Raw genomic sequence first — 18,088 nt, 5'->3', positions numbered from 1 at the left:
GGCCACCTTAAAGCTGGATGTGCCACCCAGATAAATATATCTGTCTACCTAAAGCATTCCAAAGTATCTTCTGTTTTTTTTCATCTTTGGCGCAAATTATATTTTTCATTGTTAAAATGTGACAATTGCTACTTGATTTGTTCCCTTGCGGTTTTTTTTCCCCCCATGAAAGCAGCGACTGGTGCAGTTTCACGGGAAGAAAATCCTCCCCCTCTGGTCGCCCGGCTCGATTTTCTTTTAAATCCGTGGACCTAAACTGGGAATGTTACAGAACCTCATTCTCCTGTGATGAGTTTCAGAGGTGACCTGTCCTGAGACAGACCGCGTGCAATTTCCAGCAAGTGCCAGCAAACTTTGGCTGATTTTCCAATCCTCTTTATTACTCAGGATTCCCAAAGTTGAATTCCTAAATGGTATCCCTGCGAAGATTAAAAAAAATAACTGGACCCAGCACAGGAATACAATCTGGCTTGAATGGTTTTGAATTCTAGAACAACCAACGTTTAAACAGCGCCATGTAGAAAACCTGCCAAGAGACATGAGGAACAGTATATTCCAAGCCAAAGGAAGAGATTAAAAGGAGGGACCAAAACATTGACCAGTGGGTTGAGTCTTCCGGAAGATTTTACAGCTGGTTAATTGTTGCCTTTACTTGATATGTTTCTCTTTCTTAAAAAAAAATTATCATTCCTGTAATGAGAATCAGGTCAGGCAGCATCTGTGGAGAGAGGAAGTTCCAGATCACATTTCAAATCATTAACCATCTTTTGTGTAGCAGACATAATTTTCTTTGTGAGATTTGACTGCACCCAACATGAAAAGATTGATATGTAGTTCTTCTGGTGGTGGCTCACAAATCTTCAGCGTACCTTGCAAGACAGAAGCATAGAAACTAGGAGTAGGCCATTTGGCTCTTTGAGTGCGCTCTGGCATTCAGTTTGATCATGGCTGATCCTCTATCTCAACAGCATATTCTTGCTTTCCCCTCATACCCCCCGACACCTTTCAAGCCTAGAAATCTATCCCTTTTCTTTTTAAATAAATTCACTGATTTGGTCTCCACAGCCTTCTGTGGAAGAGAATTCCAAAAGTTCATCATCCTCTCTGCTTTCTCCTCATCTTAATCCTAAATGACTTACCCCATATCCTGAGATTGTGACCCCTTGTTCTAGATCCTTCAGCCAGGGAAATAATATCCCTGCATCTAGTCTGTCCAGTTTTGTCAGAATTTTATAGATTTCAATTCAATGCTCTCTCATTCCTCTAAATTCCAGTGAGTACAGGCCCAGTCAATCCAATCTCTCCTCATATGACAATCCTACCATCCCAAGAATCAGTCTGATGAACCTTCACTCCCTCTATGGCAAGTATATCCTTTTTAGATAAGGAGACCAAAGCTTCACACAGTACTCTAAGTGTGGTCTCACCAAGGCCCTGTACAGCTGCAATTAGAATTAGACATCCATATTCTTGTATTCAAATTCTCAAGCAATGAAGGCCAACATACCAAAATAAAAGCAAATTACTGCAGATATGGAATCTGAAACAAAAATAGAAAATGCTGAAAAAACTCAGCAGGTCTGACAGCATCTATGGAGAGAGAATGGAACCAATGTTTTGAGTCTGGATTTTGGTCCCGCCCAGATGTATCCAATCCACTGATCCCACCTCCCCCAGAACCAGTTCCAAGTCCCAGGATTCTGAAACTCACCCCTTCCACCATCTCTTCAGGCATGTATTCAGCTCAAAGGTGTGCGGGTTAGGCTGATTGGCCATGATAAGCCATGATAAATTGACCCTTAGTGTCAGGGAAATAAGCAGGATGTGGGGTTATGGGGATAGAGCCTGGGTGGGATTGTGGTCAATGCAGTATTGATGGGATAAATGGTCTCCTTCTGCACTGTAGGGATTCTATGATTGTATTCTATCTGATATAGCCTGCAATTTATGCTCTAACACATGGCACTGAGATCACTACCTTTGGGGTCCTACTTTTTAACTTGCTTCCTAATTCCCCATATTCTGCTTTTAGGACCTCATCTCTTTTTTTTAATCTGTGTTGTTTGTACCATTGTGTACCATGACAACTGGCTATATTAAATGCATCCTCAACTGTACTCATCAATCAGCTGCTTTCACTTGCTACACCTCACTTTTGAATTCTGATATCACATCCAGAGCACCAAACTCCAAGATAGTACTCCACTCTCAGTCTCGCTCTTTTAACCTTCTGGCTCTGCTCTCAGTTTCACTCTTCTTTCTCTTTTGCAAAAGAGCTTGAGTACAGAAGCAAGGATGTCTTACTGTGCCTGTACAGGGCCTTGGTAAGACCACACCAGGAGCAGCAAGTGCGTGCAGTTTTGGTCTCCTTACCTGTGAAAGGATGTACCTGCCATAGAAGGAGTGCAGCAAAGGTTCACCAGACTGATTCCTGGGATGGTAAGACTGTCATATGAGGAGAGATTGGGTCGACTGGATCTGCATTCCCTGGAATTTAGAAGAATGAGAGGGGATTTCATCAAAATGTCTCAAATTCTGATAGTGCTGTACAACAGACTTGGTGCAGTGATATTGTTTCCTCCAGCTGGGGGGGTGGTGGGGGGGGGCATTTAGAACAAGGAGTCACAGTCTCAGGAAACATGGTCAGCCGTTTAGTACTGAGATGTGGAGAAATTTCTTTGCTCAACATGTGATAAACCTGTCAAATTCTCTACCACAGAAGGCTGTGGAGGCCAAGTCATTGAATATATTGAGAGAGGAATAGATAATGTCTAGATTCTAAAGGTGTCAAGGGACACAGGAAGAGTGCTGGAAGATAGCATTGAGACAGAGGATCAGCCATCACATGTTTAATGGTGGAGCAGGCTCGAGGGGCCAAAAGGCCCACTCCCGTTCCTATTACCTATGATTCTGCATGGTCTGAACTGTTGAGTATTTGCAGCACTTTTTTTTAAATACAATGCCATTTTGATCTGTACATTAGTAGTACTGGAGCCAGTGATAAGCCAATAGTAGGCTAAAACCTATTTTGCACTGCTACTACCAATCCATACCAAGTTACTGTAAAAATAAAAAACTTGATTCAGACAAGATTATCAAATATAGATTAGGTGTAGTTGAGTATCAAATACTGTGAGGATTACCCCTCTGCTTTTCTCCTCAAACTAATTGGAAAAGTAGCTCTCTTGTGGCATCGTGCACATTAAAAGTAAATTGCCAAGATTGAAATCTGCTTTACAGAACAATGTTCTTTCAGCTTCTTCGCAGCACATGTACTAATGAGACCACAAAGCTCTGAGGGCATGAACATGACCCTTAACTCTCTTCTATCTTACATGGAATTGTTGCTGTACCCAACTATTACACCCCATCCCTGTGGCACTTTGATGTATCTAAAGTGTTCTGCAACAGTGCATCTGAAAAGGAAGAATGCGCAGGGTTACGAGGAGAACGTGGGAAATGGCACTAAATGAATAACTCATTTAGAGATGGCACAGACACAATGGCACCATTGGCCTCTGCACTGTAACAATTCTATGATCTCACATCTTAAATGCAGGTGAACAACCTTATCTAGCTACCACCTACAGAATTATTTCCAGATAAAACGAGTGATACGTGGATGTTGAAAGAAATAATGATGACTCTCTAAACCACTGATTTATTAGTGCCACAAAATACATTCAGGACTTCGGTAATTAAACTTCAATAATTGCTACCATTGATTCAACCTCCTTGCAATGTTTTATGCTGCCAATATAGTGTTTACACAGAGAACCACAAACTTCAAAAATACTTTGTGTGTGTTTGTATTTTTTTAGCATGCCAGTGATCTATATGATATATTGGAGGCACCAAGTTTAAACAAAGACATATATTCTGGAAAGCTGAAATAAAATGAATTCTATCTTTTGAATTCTATCAAGATAGATAAGTCGCCGGGACCAGATGGGATATACCCCAGGATACTGTGGGAGGTGAGGGAAGTGATTGCAGAGCCCCTGGCGATGATCTTTGCGTCGTCAATGGAGACGGGAGAGGTTCCGGAAGATTGGAGGATTGCGGATGTAGTCCCTATTTTCAAGAAAGGGAACAGAGATAGCCCGGGAAATTACCGACCGGTGAGTCTGACCTCAGTGGTTGGTAAGCTGATGGAGAGGCTTCTGAGGGACAAGATCTACGAGCATTTGGAGAGGTTTGACATGATCAGGAATCGTCAGCATGGATTTGTCAAGGGCAGGTCGTGCCTTACGAGCCTAGTTGAGTTCTTCGATAATGTGACTGAACACATTGACGAAGGAAGTGCCGTGGACGTGGTGTACATGGACTTCAGCAAGGTGTTTGATAAGGTCCCCCATGCAAGACTTCTTGAGAAGGTGAGAGGGCATGGGATCCAAGGGCCTTTGGCCTTGTGGATCCAGAACTGGCTTGCCTGCAGAAGGCAGAGAGTGGTTGTGGATGGGTCTTTTTCTGAATGGAGGTCAGTCACCAGTGGAGTGCCCCAGGGATCTGTTCTAGGACCCTTGCTGTTTGTCATTTTCATAAATGACCTGGATGAGGAAGTGGAGGGATGGGTAAGTAAGTTCGCTGATGACACAAAGGTCGGTGGTGTTGTGGATGGTCTGGAAGGATGTCAAAAGTTGCAGCAGGACATAAATAGGATGCAGGACTGGGCGGAGAAGTGGCAGATGGACTTCAACACGGATAAATGCGTAGTCGTCCATTTTGGCAGAACCAACGGGATGAACGAGTACACTATCAAGGGCAGGAGTCTTAGTAGTGTTGAAGAGCAGAAGGATCTTGGGGTCCGGGTCCACAGGACTCTTAAATCGGCCTCACAGGTGGAAGAGGTGGTCAAGAAGGCGTATGGTGTACTGGCCTTCATTAATCGAGGGATTGAGTTTAGGAGTCGGGAGGTAATGCTGCAACTTTATAAGACCCTTGTCAGGCCTCATTTGGAGTACTGTGCGCAGTTCTGGTCGCCTCACTATAGGAAAGACGTAGAAGCTATTGAAAGGGTGCAGAGGAGATTTATAAGGATGTTGCCTGGACTGGGAGGCATGCCTTATGAAGTTAGGTTGAGGGAGCTGGGTCTCTTTTCCCTGGAGAGACAAAGGTTGAGAGGCAACTTGATAGAGGTTTATAAAATGTTGAGAGGAATGGATAGGGTGGATTCTCAGAGACTATTTCCCCGGGTTGAAATGGTCGCTACGAGAGGACACAGATTTAAGGTGCGGGGAGGAAAGTACAGAAGTGATGTTAGGGGTAAGTTTTTCACTCAGAGGGTGGTGAGTGAGTGGAATCGGCTGCCGTCAGTGGTGGTGGAGGCGAACTCGCTGGGGTCTTTTAAAAGACTTCTGGATGAGTATATGGGGTTTTATGGGATTGGGGGTTATAGATAGGTGTTGATGTGATCGGCGCAACTCGTGGGCCGAAGGGCCTGTTTGTGCTGTAGCGTTCTATGTTCTATGTAAAAACAGATGCTACAAAAGCGCTGCAAAGACTTGAAAAATCAAGCAGTATCTCTGGAACCACTTTTGGCAAACAGATATTGACTTGAAGCTACTAACCTTTCTCCACAGATACTGCCTGAACTGCTGAGTGTCTCCAGCATTTTCTATTATACCACAGAATTCCTACAGTGCACAAAGAGGCCATTCAGCCCATTGAGTCCACACCGAATCTCCAAAAGAGCATCTCACCTAGGCCTGCCCTCTTCCTTTCCCTTTTAACCCTGTGCATTACCATGGCTAATCCACATAACCTGCACATCTTTGGGCTATATGAAGGAAACTGGAGCACTTGGAAGAAACGCACACAGACATGGGAACAGCATGCAAACTCCACACAAATCCAAGGCCAGAACTGAACCCAGGTGCCTGGCACTGTGAGGCAGCAGTGCTAACCACTATGCCGCCTTTTACTTCCTCTATAGTGGTAATATGTCATTGGTAGTGGGAAACCCATAACCTTGATACAATAAAATCATTCTACAGCAGTAAATTACATTCAAAGGGCTATATCAAAGCATATTACAAAATGCAGAAACATATATGCCAACTACCAACCCTTACTTTGATATTTAATGTTCATGTCAGTCTGCCTCAGTAAACATAATTGTCTCCAATATTACATATTATATTTTACATACTCAGAATGAGAAAAATAATCATGCCAATATATATTCATCCCATTTGGGTATCCAAAATCTGTACTCCCTTTCAGATCAATGACACTTCATCCTTTTCTGTCTGCCCTCACTTCCTGGGAGAGGCAAAGATTTTAAAGACACCTGTGAAAAAAAATTCTCTCCAAACCATCAAACACAATTGGGCAAATGTCAGACGGTTCTGACCTATTGACTGCTATGCCAAATCTTATATTGCTTCTATGGAATCTATTCTTAAATATTCTAAAATTGGTCCAGCATCGCTTGAAGAACTTCAGGAACAAATCTTCATTAGTACCAATCAATCAGGAAATCTTAAGGTGAGACTGAGGCTGTCAGAACCATTTAAATCATGAGGAGCAGTGCTGAAACCAAGAGGGTATATGTTGGGACCGGAGAATGTCAGGATCAAACTGACCCTCTCCAGGTGGCTGCTAGAATTTGTCTGATTAGTTGGATGCGGTGATGAAGACTGTAAGAATAAATCAGATATTTATTTTTCCCATTGCCGGTCATCCACTAACAATTGTTCTATTGTTAACCAGGTTTTTCAGGGACAGATATCTTCCCCCCATTTAGCACATTTCCCTAAGGGAACCGACAGAACAAATAAGCTGTTAACATTCAACTTCTTTTTCCTCAAAAGAACTTACTGGTTTAAGATTCTTCTGAGACTGAATTAAGCAATCTTATTTTAGGTGAAAATTCCTGGAAGCTTGCTCTTGTTGCCCAGAAACATATAGGTTATCGAAGCATAATAAGTACGAACAGTCAAGTGGAAGATCCAAATTCACTCCTATTGTCTCAAGTTGAACTGCTGAGTGAGAGATATTTTGCAAAGTGGCCTACCCTCACGCAGCACTTGGTCACTCTGTATGGTGACTTAATATAAATTGTCAAGATTCCTCTATCATGAAATAGCTAGGATTCCCAAAACGTAACCCAAGGATTGAATCATTAAGTTGTGCAGTGCATTATTATGTTGCTAGGCTGGAGCTTTGTTCAGCTTGTCCTATGACTTTAAGAAGGCAAAGTTTAGCGCATGCTGAATTAGATGGAGTTCAAGATAAAGATCAATCATTATTCTATCAAATAGCAGGACAGGCTTGAATGGTGTCCTCCTGTTCAGATATTTTGCCAAAAACACCTGATACCAAATAAATCTGTTGGACTTTAACCTAGTATTGTAAGACTTCTTACTGTGCACCCCACTATGCTGGCATCTCCACATCAGATATTTCCGAGCTGAGACACGAATTACTGTTCCCAAGGGGGGATTGCATCAGGAAGTCAGAAAAGAAAAACCACTGACAAAGAAGAGATGGACAGAGGGGGAATCAAAAAGTCAGAAAGAGAGAAAACTTCTTTAAATACAAGATGATTACTAATAAATCCAACAGGATACCAGGAGAAAGTTCTTCAAGCAGAGAATGCAGAACTCATCATTACATTGAGCAGTTGATTTGAATAGTGTTGATATTTTCAAGGACAGAGAAAGGAATAATGAGGTTTGCTGATAGGGTTACAGGAAATATGGTGGGAAGAGTTTTGTCTAAAGCTTGAATATCTGCCAGACCTGCGGGCCAAATGGCCTATGTTATAAATTCTACATTTGAAAGGAAGGTTTAATCATCACCATATCTTTCTTCCAATCAGCATTGTAATGTATATGGCTATTATTCAGCAAGGGAGCAAGGAGAGAGAATTTGAAAGTGAGTACCAAGACCTTACACAAGTTCTTTCTCTTATCTTGAAGCAAAGATATTTGAAAGTAACTACACGCTTTCTTCGGTTGAATTCAGTCGAGGAAGTTTTAAGCTCTGACTGAGGAAGCAGAGTTGTAATAAATATAGTTAAATTGACAATCCTCATTTAATGACTATTACGGATGCTGGAAATCTGAAATGAAAAGAGAAAATTCTTTAAATATTCAGCAGGTCAAGCAGAGAGAAACCATTAGTTTTTCAGGTTAATGACCTTTCATTAGAACACTAAAAAGTTAGGTGTAATGTTTTAAGTACTCGCAGGAAAAAAGATTGTAAAAAAATGAGGGAGAAAAAAGATCTTTGACAGTGTAACAGGACAATATATCACAGAATCCTGACAGTGCAGAAAGAGGCCATTTAGCCCATCAAGTCTGCACTGACAATCCCACTCAGACCCTATTCCCAGTTACACCATACTTATCCTGCTAATCCTTCTTACCTACGCATCCCAGGTCACTAAGAGGCAATTTAGCATGGCCAATGCACCTAACCCACACATCTTTGGACTGAGAGAGGAAACGGTAGCACCCAGAGGAAACCCACCCAAACACAGCGAGAATGTGCAAACTCCACACAGACAGTGACCCAAGCCAGGACTCAAACCCAGGTCTCTGGAGCGGTGAGGCAGCAGTGCTAACCACTGTGCTGCCCAAACTGAAATTGTTTTGGCAAAAACAAAGTTTCCTATGAAAATATCTAATAATTTCCCCAGATTTCCTGTAAATTTTAATATTTGCAGTTTAATGTGCAAACATTTATTACAACAGTGGCTGGTGATATAATGCATAACTCAACAGCAGTTAGGGTCTAATACTCTATCACCAACAGCAGATGCCAATATGTTTCTCTGTTGCACTTTATAATCCAATTAGTTTTTAAACCAGATATTGATTCAAGCCACATGAAGCTGCAGGATATATGATAGCCTTCCTTTATTATCTCAATCTTGCTTTTGCCGTTTTAGTCTTACAACAATTTGTGCTGGTCCATTTAACACGATCATGGGTACAAAAAATCTGTTTACAACACACATAAAATTACTTTTCCTACACAGCTGATCTTTATTTTGTGTGTGTAACCAAAATAGATTGGAGACAATCAAAATTTACACTGCATTCAGGGGGACAGTGTCTTCAGAATTGCAGCCACTGATTTATGAACTAATGCCATCTAGTGCAGTAAAAGTCAGCAAAAGCATAATGGGGGTTGATACCTAATAAGCAAAAGTTAGCGGAACATGGGACTGGAATGTGCAAGATGATAACAATCCAAGTGAATCCTGAAATAGGGCTCAACTAACAGCACAAGTCAGGTGGGGTTTTCCTTCCATTTCTTTAAAATAAATCAAACCTTCTACTTAATTACAAATGATGACCACTGCAACACAGTAACACCGACACTTTAAAGATACATGGTATGAAAGTATATTACTTCCATTGTGTGAAAGGCTGATTTACTTAGTCATGCCAAACCGTATTGGAATTGCAAATATTTCACTTTTGTACAGTAATGAGTGTAAAGGTGAGAGCAGCAGCTACAAACCAGTCAGTTTGATCTCACTGGTGGGAAAGTTTTTCGAAACAATATTCATAGGACACTGGGACAAATTGGGATTAAAGAAAATCAATTGTTAATGGCAATGTGTTCAGAATCTTGAGTTCAGAAATAACAAGGAAGCTTGATAAGGTTAATAAACTTTTGATGGGTGCAAAGTATAGAGCTCCTCAAGGTTGGATACTAGCATCATTACTTTTCTTGATATGGTAATTACCTAAACTTGGATGTGCAGGGTACAATCTCAAAATGTGAAAATGATAAAACTTGGCAGTATTGTAAAACGAAAAGGACAGAAGTAGACGTCAACAGGATATAAAATCTGGTAGAATGAGTAGACATGGTGGAGAAATTTTAAGTCTTAGATTTTGGGAGTGCGAACAAAAATGCAATTTTAAAGGATACAATTCTAAAATGGCTACAGCAGCAGAGAAACCTAAAAGTTACAGAATCACTACAGTGCAGAAGGCAGGCATTCAGTCCATTGAGTCTGCACCAAGTCTCCAACAGAACATCTCAATCAGCTAATGCACCTAACTCTTTGGACACTAAGGTGCGATCCATCTGACCTACGTACATCTTCGGACTGAGAGAGGAAACCAGAGCACCCAGAGGAAATCCACACACTCACAGTGAGAACGTGCAAACACCATACAGTTACCCAAGGCCAGAATCAAACCCGGGTCCCTGGCGCTGTGTGACAGCAGAGCTAACCAATATGCCACTGTGTTGCCCTTGTATATTATGCACATGCTATCGAAGATGGAGGGCAGGTTAAGAAAGTGATTAATAAGGTACATGGGGTCGTGTGCTTTATGAACAAAGGCACAGAGTATAAAAGCAAGGAGGATATGGTTAACTTTTATAAAACACAAGTTTGAACCGAATTATAGTAGAGTCCAATTCTGGACATCACACTCTAACAAGCATGAAATAGTATTAGAGGGTGCAGAAAAGATTTGTGAGAATGATTCCAGAGATGTGGAATTTCAGTAACAGAGTGGATAAGCTGAGTTTGTTCTCCTTAGAGAAAGTTGAGAAGAGATTTAATAGAGGTATTCAAAATCACGGAGTCTGGATGTATAGAAGGGAGAAAACCTCCCATTGGCAAAGGGTCAAGAACCAGAGGACGCTCAAATAAGATGAATGGCAAAAGTACCAAAGATACAAGAAAAAAGGCTTTTTACACAGCGAGTAACTACAATCTGGAATGCATTAGCTGAAAGCGTAGTGGAGGCAGATTTAATCACGGTTTTCAAAAGGTATTAGATATCAGAAGAGAAAAAATTTGCACATCTACATGAAGAATAGAGTTGCTCTTGTGATGCATTGGTATGAGCATGATAGGCCGAACGACCTCCTTCTGGACTGGTAAAATTCTATTCTATGAATACTGAGGATATAGTAAAATTATAAAAAGAGAACAAATGCATTATTGTGGGTAAAAGTATTTATATTAACGTTTTTGCATTCCAATACTGAAGATGACTACCACTATCAATATGTTTACAATATTTTCAGGACACATTATTTGTACATGGCTGAGTTTAAAAAAGCTCAAATTCATTTTAGAGTGTGTTGAATTTTCATCAGCTTCCAATTGTCTTGAGCTTTGCTCTGTGTTTTATCTGTCCTTTCCAATCTGTTAAACAGGAGTCCAGTATCAGGCCCCAACTTTCTTCCTTCAAAACGGCAAATATTATTATGGTATTTGGCTAAAAAGTCCAAATGTCTCCAGTCTCGTTCCTGTGGCCCAATAGCCAATCGCGTGAGCAATTTGTTAGCAAGTGCTGGGACCACTGGCTGCAAAAGAATCCCATAAACACGCAGGCATTCCAAAGTAACATGAAGCACTGTATCCAGCCAGCAGCAATCTTCGGCATTCGTCCGGTCAAGTTTCCAGGGAGCATGCCGTTGGAAAAAGCCATTTGTTAACCGAATGCAAAAATTGATAACTTCTAAAGCTTTATAAATTTGAAACTTTTCAAAGCAATTTTCAACATCTAAAGGTAGTTGCTCAACTAATTGGATCATTCTGTAGTCCTCAGCTGTTGCTCTGCTTGAATGGCCCACGTAAGGACTCTTAGGAAAACAGTGATTTGAAAAAGACGAGTAGATTTGGTCAGGATTCAGACGTGTGCCTGTACAACGATTAAGGAGACCTCCCAATGCATCTGCAAGCTCTGCATTTAGAACTTTATGCACTTTATCATCGTAATAGTCACAGTCTGTTTCTGGCACACCTTGCCGCAGCAAAAAATATCTGAAGCCATCAGCAGTATACACAGAAAATCGTTCTATGGGATCAATAACATTGCCAAGGCTCTTGGACATCTTCTGACCATTGACTGTCCAATGTGAATGTACACAAATTTGCTTTGGTAATTGCAAACCAGCAGCTATTAGGAAAGCAGGCCAATATATAGCGTGGAACTTCAGAATATCCTTCCCAACAATGTGATGTACTCCAGACCACCAATAATTATGATTCTCCGGATAACCTGCTACAGTAAGATAATTAACTAAGGCATCCAACCATACATAAATTGTTTGTGTTGAATCTCCAGGAACGGGAATACCCCACTTCAAACGGCTTCTCTGTCGTGATACCGACAAGTCTGGAAGTTCTTCCTGTAGCCAATGGACAACAATGTGATGGAACTTTTCAGGATATATTGCATGTGGATTTTTCTTCAGCCAGTCTAATAACATTGGTCTAAATTCAGACAGCTTGAACATGTAATTTTCTTCTTTAGTCCATTCTACCTGTGATTAGAAATACATTTGAGAATACAAATACTACCCCAGTTTTTCTCAGATATTGCATTTTGACGTCTTTGGTTAAGTACAAACATTCACTGTGAATTGCATAGAATATATGTGCATAGATAATCAAAGAACCCAAAAGTCAAAGCACCTCTATCAAGTTTCCACCAGGCATACAGCAAGGTCACAAAACTAGATTTCTCACTTGAAGAGCGCATGTGGATTGCAAGTGGGGCAATGACAATATACTAATGCAAAAATGTCTCCCTCCATTGATTCTGTCTACACTTCCTGCTGCCTCGGCAAAGCAGCCAGCATAACTAAGGATTTCACACGCCCCCAACATTCTCTCTTCCACCTTCTTCCTTCAGGAAAAAGATACAAAAGTCTGAGATCACGTACCAACTGACTCAAGAACAGCTTCTTCTCTGCTACTGTCACACTTTTGAATGGACTTACCTTGCCTTAAGTTGATCTTTCTCTACATCTTAGCTATGACTGTAACACTACATTCTGCCCTCTCTCATTTCATTCTCGAGGAATGGTATGTTTTGTCTGTATAGCATGCAAGAAACAATACTTTTCACTTTTCACTGTATTTTAATACATGTGACAGCAATAAATCAAATCAAATCAAAATCAAATGTGGTCTTTTAAGTTCAGATTGTGGTATATTGTTCAGACAGTGCAGAGGGAAGGTTTATCATAGAATCCTTACAGCGCAGAAGGAGGCCATTCAGTCCATCGAGTCTGCACTGACTCTCTGACAAGAGTATCTCACCCTAACCCTGGAACCCCATGCATTCAGAATGGTTAATCCATCTAACCTAGATATCTATGTACTGTCGAAGGAAAGAGAGCACCCGGAGGAAACCCATTCTGCAGTAAACTGATAATACTAAAAAATTAGAGAAAAAGTTCTGTTTTCTTTCACACATTAATAGGCAATAAAAAAGCAGCCATAATATTCTATAAATTATAAAATGCAAATAGTGTATACAACAGCAACGATATTATTCCTTTCCATCAACATCTATCCCAATATACTTATCCTCACATGCTGATCAGAGCAGAACATTGATACAGCACTTCCCAAGTATCATACATAGGTTTACCTTGTGTCCACTCTCTATGGATACTTTAATGAGGTTCCCATATGCATCCTTTCTTTCCATAACCTGTGAATCAGACAGGAAGGTCTCATCTGGAACGGAATACCATCCCTCATATGATCCTTGGTAGAGGTAACCCTTGTCACGCAAGATGCACCAAAAATGTTGGACAGCATTTTTGTGACGTTCCTCTGTAGTTCGAATATAATCTGTGTATGAAACTAGAGACTGTTGGAATAAAGTCCTAAACTCCAAAGATACTTTGGAACAGAATTTCAGTGGCTCTTCAGCTGCAGCATCTGCAGCTTGTTGAATCTTCAGGCCATGTTCATCGGTCCCTGGAATAAATTATACAGCCGTGTTATACAAGAATACCTAACATATAAGATAACAACAGAAAATGCAGGTCTGACAGAATCTGTGCAAAGTGAAATAGATTCAGGTTCAAATCCTTCAGCACAGTAAAGCAAGTTTCTTTACCACAAAACATCAGTCACAACAGTCATTACAAATATTTCCAGGTTTTTATAATGCGTTATTTAAATATTTAAATTTTTCAGGTAAGCAAAATACTGAAAATGTTGGAAATCTGGAAACGAGATATCAACATTTTCATATTTCCTATTTTTCTGATATTCATACTGCATTGTCAGAGTAATGGTAACTTTCCCCCCAGAAGGCAATATTATTTAAAAGTCTCATCAGCTAGCTCATAGTTGGACAAATATATATCGTGGGAATGCTCTATTTTCCTATTCGTCATGGTGCAATGTAGCTATCAGCATCAAGACACCATAATGGCCCAGGGTTAGCCCTCAGTGATAATAGAATGGCTCTTGCTGGTCACCGCCTGAACAAATTCTCTCTGATTTTCCAGACTTGTCAGCAAAATCTCCACTAACCCCATTACAGATCCACAGAGGATCTGTAATGGGGCAAGCAACAATGAGGCTCTTCAACCAGATCAATGTATCCTCATTGTTAGAGTCAATCTTCTTGACTAAACAAGTAAATTAACTGAGGATCAAGCCAACAAGAACAGAAACTATATATTACATTTAAATCATGTATGGAAAGCAAAATAAGGGCCCATAACTTCTGATCTCCAAAACATCGTATATAGTACTCCAAAAGATGCACTAATGAGCCCCTGTGATGCCACCAGTGTAAGTAAAAAGTAGCAGAGTGCAATCCAACTGTGATTGCTAAGTCCTGGCCCATTGATTTAGAAATCCAAATAGAAATAAGGGAGAGATAAGAGCAAACAAAAAAAAAACCCCATGTGGCATAGAGGAACAAAGTTTAACTACAATCAACTAAAAGTTGTGCTACAGGTTAGCAAGGCTTCAAAAAATACAAACAATTAGCTTTCATTTGAGAATGATAGATTTGAAAAGTAAGGAAGCTAAACATGTGTCGATACTTGGTTAGAGCACACTGCATGCAGTTCTGATTATTAAAAGGATATGAAGGCATGGCAGAAAGTGCAGGGGAGTTACACAGATGATAACAGAAATGTGTGGGTACATATCACAGGCAAGGGTTGAGAGGCTGGGACTCTTCACTTTTGAAAATAAAAGGCTGTGAGGTGGATTGGTTTATTAGAAGTTAAGACTATGAAAGGTTGACAGAATGGATACAGAGAGAATGTTTCCTCTTGTGGTGAAGAGGGTAACTACGCAGCAGCAAAATAAGATGATCACTAAGAAACTGAACAAAGAATTCAGCAGAAACTTTTTCATGCAAAGAGTGGCAAAAATTATGAATTTGCTACCACAAGGAATGGTTCAAGCAAATAGCATAGATGCATTTATACTGGAAAATAGGCAAGCATATAGGGGGAAAAGGCAGTAGACGTTATGATTGTAGGTTTAGATGATAAAAGATGGGAGGAGGTTTCAGTGAAAGATGGTGGCATAGTGGTATTGTCACTAGACTGGTAATCCAGAGATCTTGGGTAATGGTCTGGGGACTCTGGGTTCAAATCCCACCACAGCAGATGGTAAAATTTGAATTAATTAAAAATCTGGAATTATAGTCTAGTGATTACCATGAAACCATTGTTGATTGTCATTAAAACCCATCTGCCTTTTAGGGAAGGAAATCTGCCAGCTTTACCTGTTTGGCTTACGTATGACCCTAGCAATCTGGTTGATGCCCTCTTAGTGCTCAGTTCAAGGCAGTAAATGCTGGCCCAGCCAGCAACTCAACTACCTCAAAATAAACAAAAATAATCAATGGTTGGGTCAAATGGCCTGTTTCTGTATTATTTTACATAACCCCATGTAAAATGAGACTTGTAAAACTAATTCTTCAGGACCAGATGCTTTGTTCATTAGTGACTTTCATTTGTTGCTTTTTGAAAATTCACTTACCAGGCCTAACCACTAGTCCTAACTTTCAGCTGTCATTAGTGCCATACCAGTTGGTTCACACCATTATCATGATTTCAGCATGAAGCCAATTAACAAAGGCTGCAGCAGCGTACCCTGGGGAAGTATTGCTGACAGGAACTTCAGGATTTCCTAGTTTAACTGTACAATTAAAGTTTAAGGATCCAATGATGTGTCAGTGCAGTTTCAAACTATGCTTATTCAAGAAGAGAGCTCATTACATATGGTGTATCTGCTCTAAAATAGTTCAAGTCTTGAATCTGCAGTCATAAGAATACACATTAGGAAATTACACCAAGAGGATGTACACCTGGGGAGCAGGTACAAGAGGAGATGTTAGGGGTAAGTTTTTCACTCAGAGGGTGGTGAGTGAGTGGAATCGGCTGCCGTCAGTGGTGGTAGAGGCGAACTCGCTGGGGTCTTTTAAAAGACTTTTGGATGAGTACATGGGATTTAATGGGATTGGGAGTTATAGATAGTTCTACGGCCTGGTAGGTATGGATATGATCGGCGCAACTTGTGGGCCGAAGGGCCTGTTTGTGCTGTAGTGTTCTATCAATCAAGTCTACAGCAGTAAATACAGAAAATGTTGGAAAATCTCAGCAGGTTTGATGGCATCTGTGGAGAGAACAGAGCTAATATTTCAAGTCTGGATGACTCATCATCAATGTTAGCTCTGTTCTCTCTCTACAGATGCTGTCAGATTTGCTGAGATTTTCCAGCATTTTGTTTGTTTAATTCCAGCATCTGCAGTAATTTGCTTTTATCATGATCTACAGAAACCCCTTTTGTAATAGTTATGTCATTTATTGTTAAATAGCCTTAACTCTGCAATTAATGTGTAAGGAAATGTTGAAATAAGTTATCCTAGGGCATATTGCCATGAAATGTTCTAGTGTTGAAAACCTACTTTATTTAAATTATTGAGTGAATATTTGATTTGGCAACCGTACTGCAACTCAGAACTCCATGAAATTTTAAAACTAAATTGCTAAAACCTGTGGGAAACTTTGACAAGATTGTACAGGAATATTAACTAAAATGCAGATTTCTTTCACTGCAAACACTGAACACAACACGTGCACCGCTTTTTCCAAATTAATTCCACCAACTCCACTATTCAATAAACTGGAGCTATGAGGAAAACCTGGAAGAGCCTCCCAGCTCTCTTCGCTGGATGACTGAGTGGCACAGTGGTTCACAGCGCTCCCTCAAGCACCAGAGCCCCAGGTTCAATTCCAGCCTGGGTGACTATATGGCGTTTGCATGTGCTCTCCATGTCTGCATGGGTTTCCTCTCAATGCTTCAGTTTCCTCCCACTGTCCGAAAGATATGCTGGTTGAGTGGACTAGCCTAGCCAAGGTAAATTGTCCCTAGTGTCCCAACATGTGTAGGTTGGGGGATTACTGGGGTAAATATGTGGGGTTACGGGAAAGGACCAAGATGGGATTGCTATCGGGAGAGTCAGTGCAGACTCGACGGACCAAATGGCCTCGCTCTCCACCATAGGGATTCTGTGACCAGCTGCGGCTACTGCGTCCCGGTACCTGTTGCAAATTTGGCTTCATGTCCCAGTAAAATCCTGGCACGGTACAGGGCGTCCGCCAGGACCGCTGAGTACAGGTGGCCGATGTGAGGAGCCGCGTTCACGTAGAAGATGGGGGTGGTGATAAGGGAAGGGCCGCACTGACCCGCCGCAGGGCCCGTGGAGCGAGCACGGACAGTGCGAGGGGCAGCGCGGCCCGAGGGCAGGAGGCGGCAGCGGCCGCTGTCAGGGAGCGAGCAGATAGAAGGCAGCTGAGACACCAGGCGGAGGGCCCGGGCAGACACGGAGCCTCTCATGGCCTAAACGTTTCCAACGGCATCCCTCCCCCAACACTACAGGCTTCACGCATGTGCATTGACTAAGCCAATCAGCGTCTTCATCCTACCCGCACATGTTCATTAGTAACCAATCAGCATGTGGGCCTTATCTGCTCATGCTTATTACCAACCAATCATCAGAGAGATCTCAATTGCGCATGTTCATCAGTAGCCAATCAACTCTCCCTTACTCTCCCCCAGAAGTTCTCTGAGCTGCAGCAGGTATCATCATAGAATCCCCTACAGTGCAGAAAGAGGCCATTCGGCCCATTGGGTCTGCACTAACCCTAATCCCAGCCAGGCCCCTATTTCCACAACCCCACGTATTTACCCTGCTAATCCTGACACTAGGATCATTTTAGCATAGCCAATGCTCCCAACCAGCATATCTTTCATTCTGTGGGAGGAAACCCGAGCACCCGGAGGAAACCCACGCAGATACAGGGAAAATGTGCAAACTCCACA

At 41.4% G+C, this 18,088-nt stretch overlaps 1 protein-coding gene across 1 annotated transcript; it reads right to left on the bottom strand.

Moving 5' to 3' along the window:
- Positions 1 to 9,862: 9,862 nt before the first annotated feature.
- Positions 9,863 to 17,616, bottom strand: mars2 (methionyl-tRNA synthetase 2, mitochondrial). The gene is made up of 3 exons (XM_080187583.1): positions 17,308 to 17,616; positions 13,371 to 13,705; positions 9,863 to 12,255 (listed from the first exon to the last, which is right to left on the bottom strand). The coding sequence occupies exons 1-3, from the start codon at positions 17,600 to 17,602 to the stop codon at positions 11,053 to 11,055; spliced, it is 1,833 nt and encodes a 610-aa protein (XP_080043709.1). The 5' UTR covers positions 17,603 to 17,616; the 3' UTR covers positions 9,863 to 11,052.
- Between the last annotated feature and the right edge of the window lie 472 nt (positions 17,617 to 18,088).

Source organism: Carcharhinus amblyrhynchos, chromosome 4, assembly GCF_965287045.1.
Source record: "Carcharhinus amblyrhynchos chromosome 4, sCarAmb.v2.hapA, whole genome shotgun sequence".
In the NCBI taxonomy this organism is placed as follows: domain Eukaryota; kingdom Metazoa; phylum Chordata; class Chondrichthyes; order Carcharhiniformes; family Carcharhinidae; genus Carcharhinus; species Carcharhinus amblyrhynchos.
Note: the sequence above shows the minus strand (reverse complement) of the source record. Positions and strands in the feature narration are given on the sequence as shown.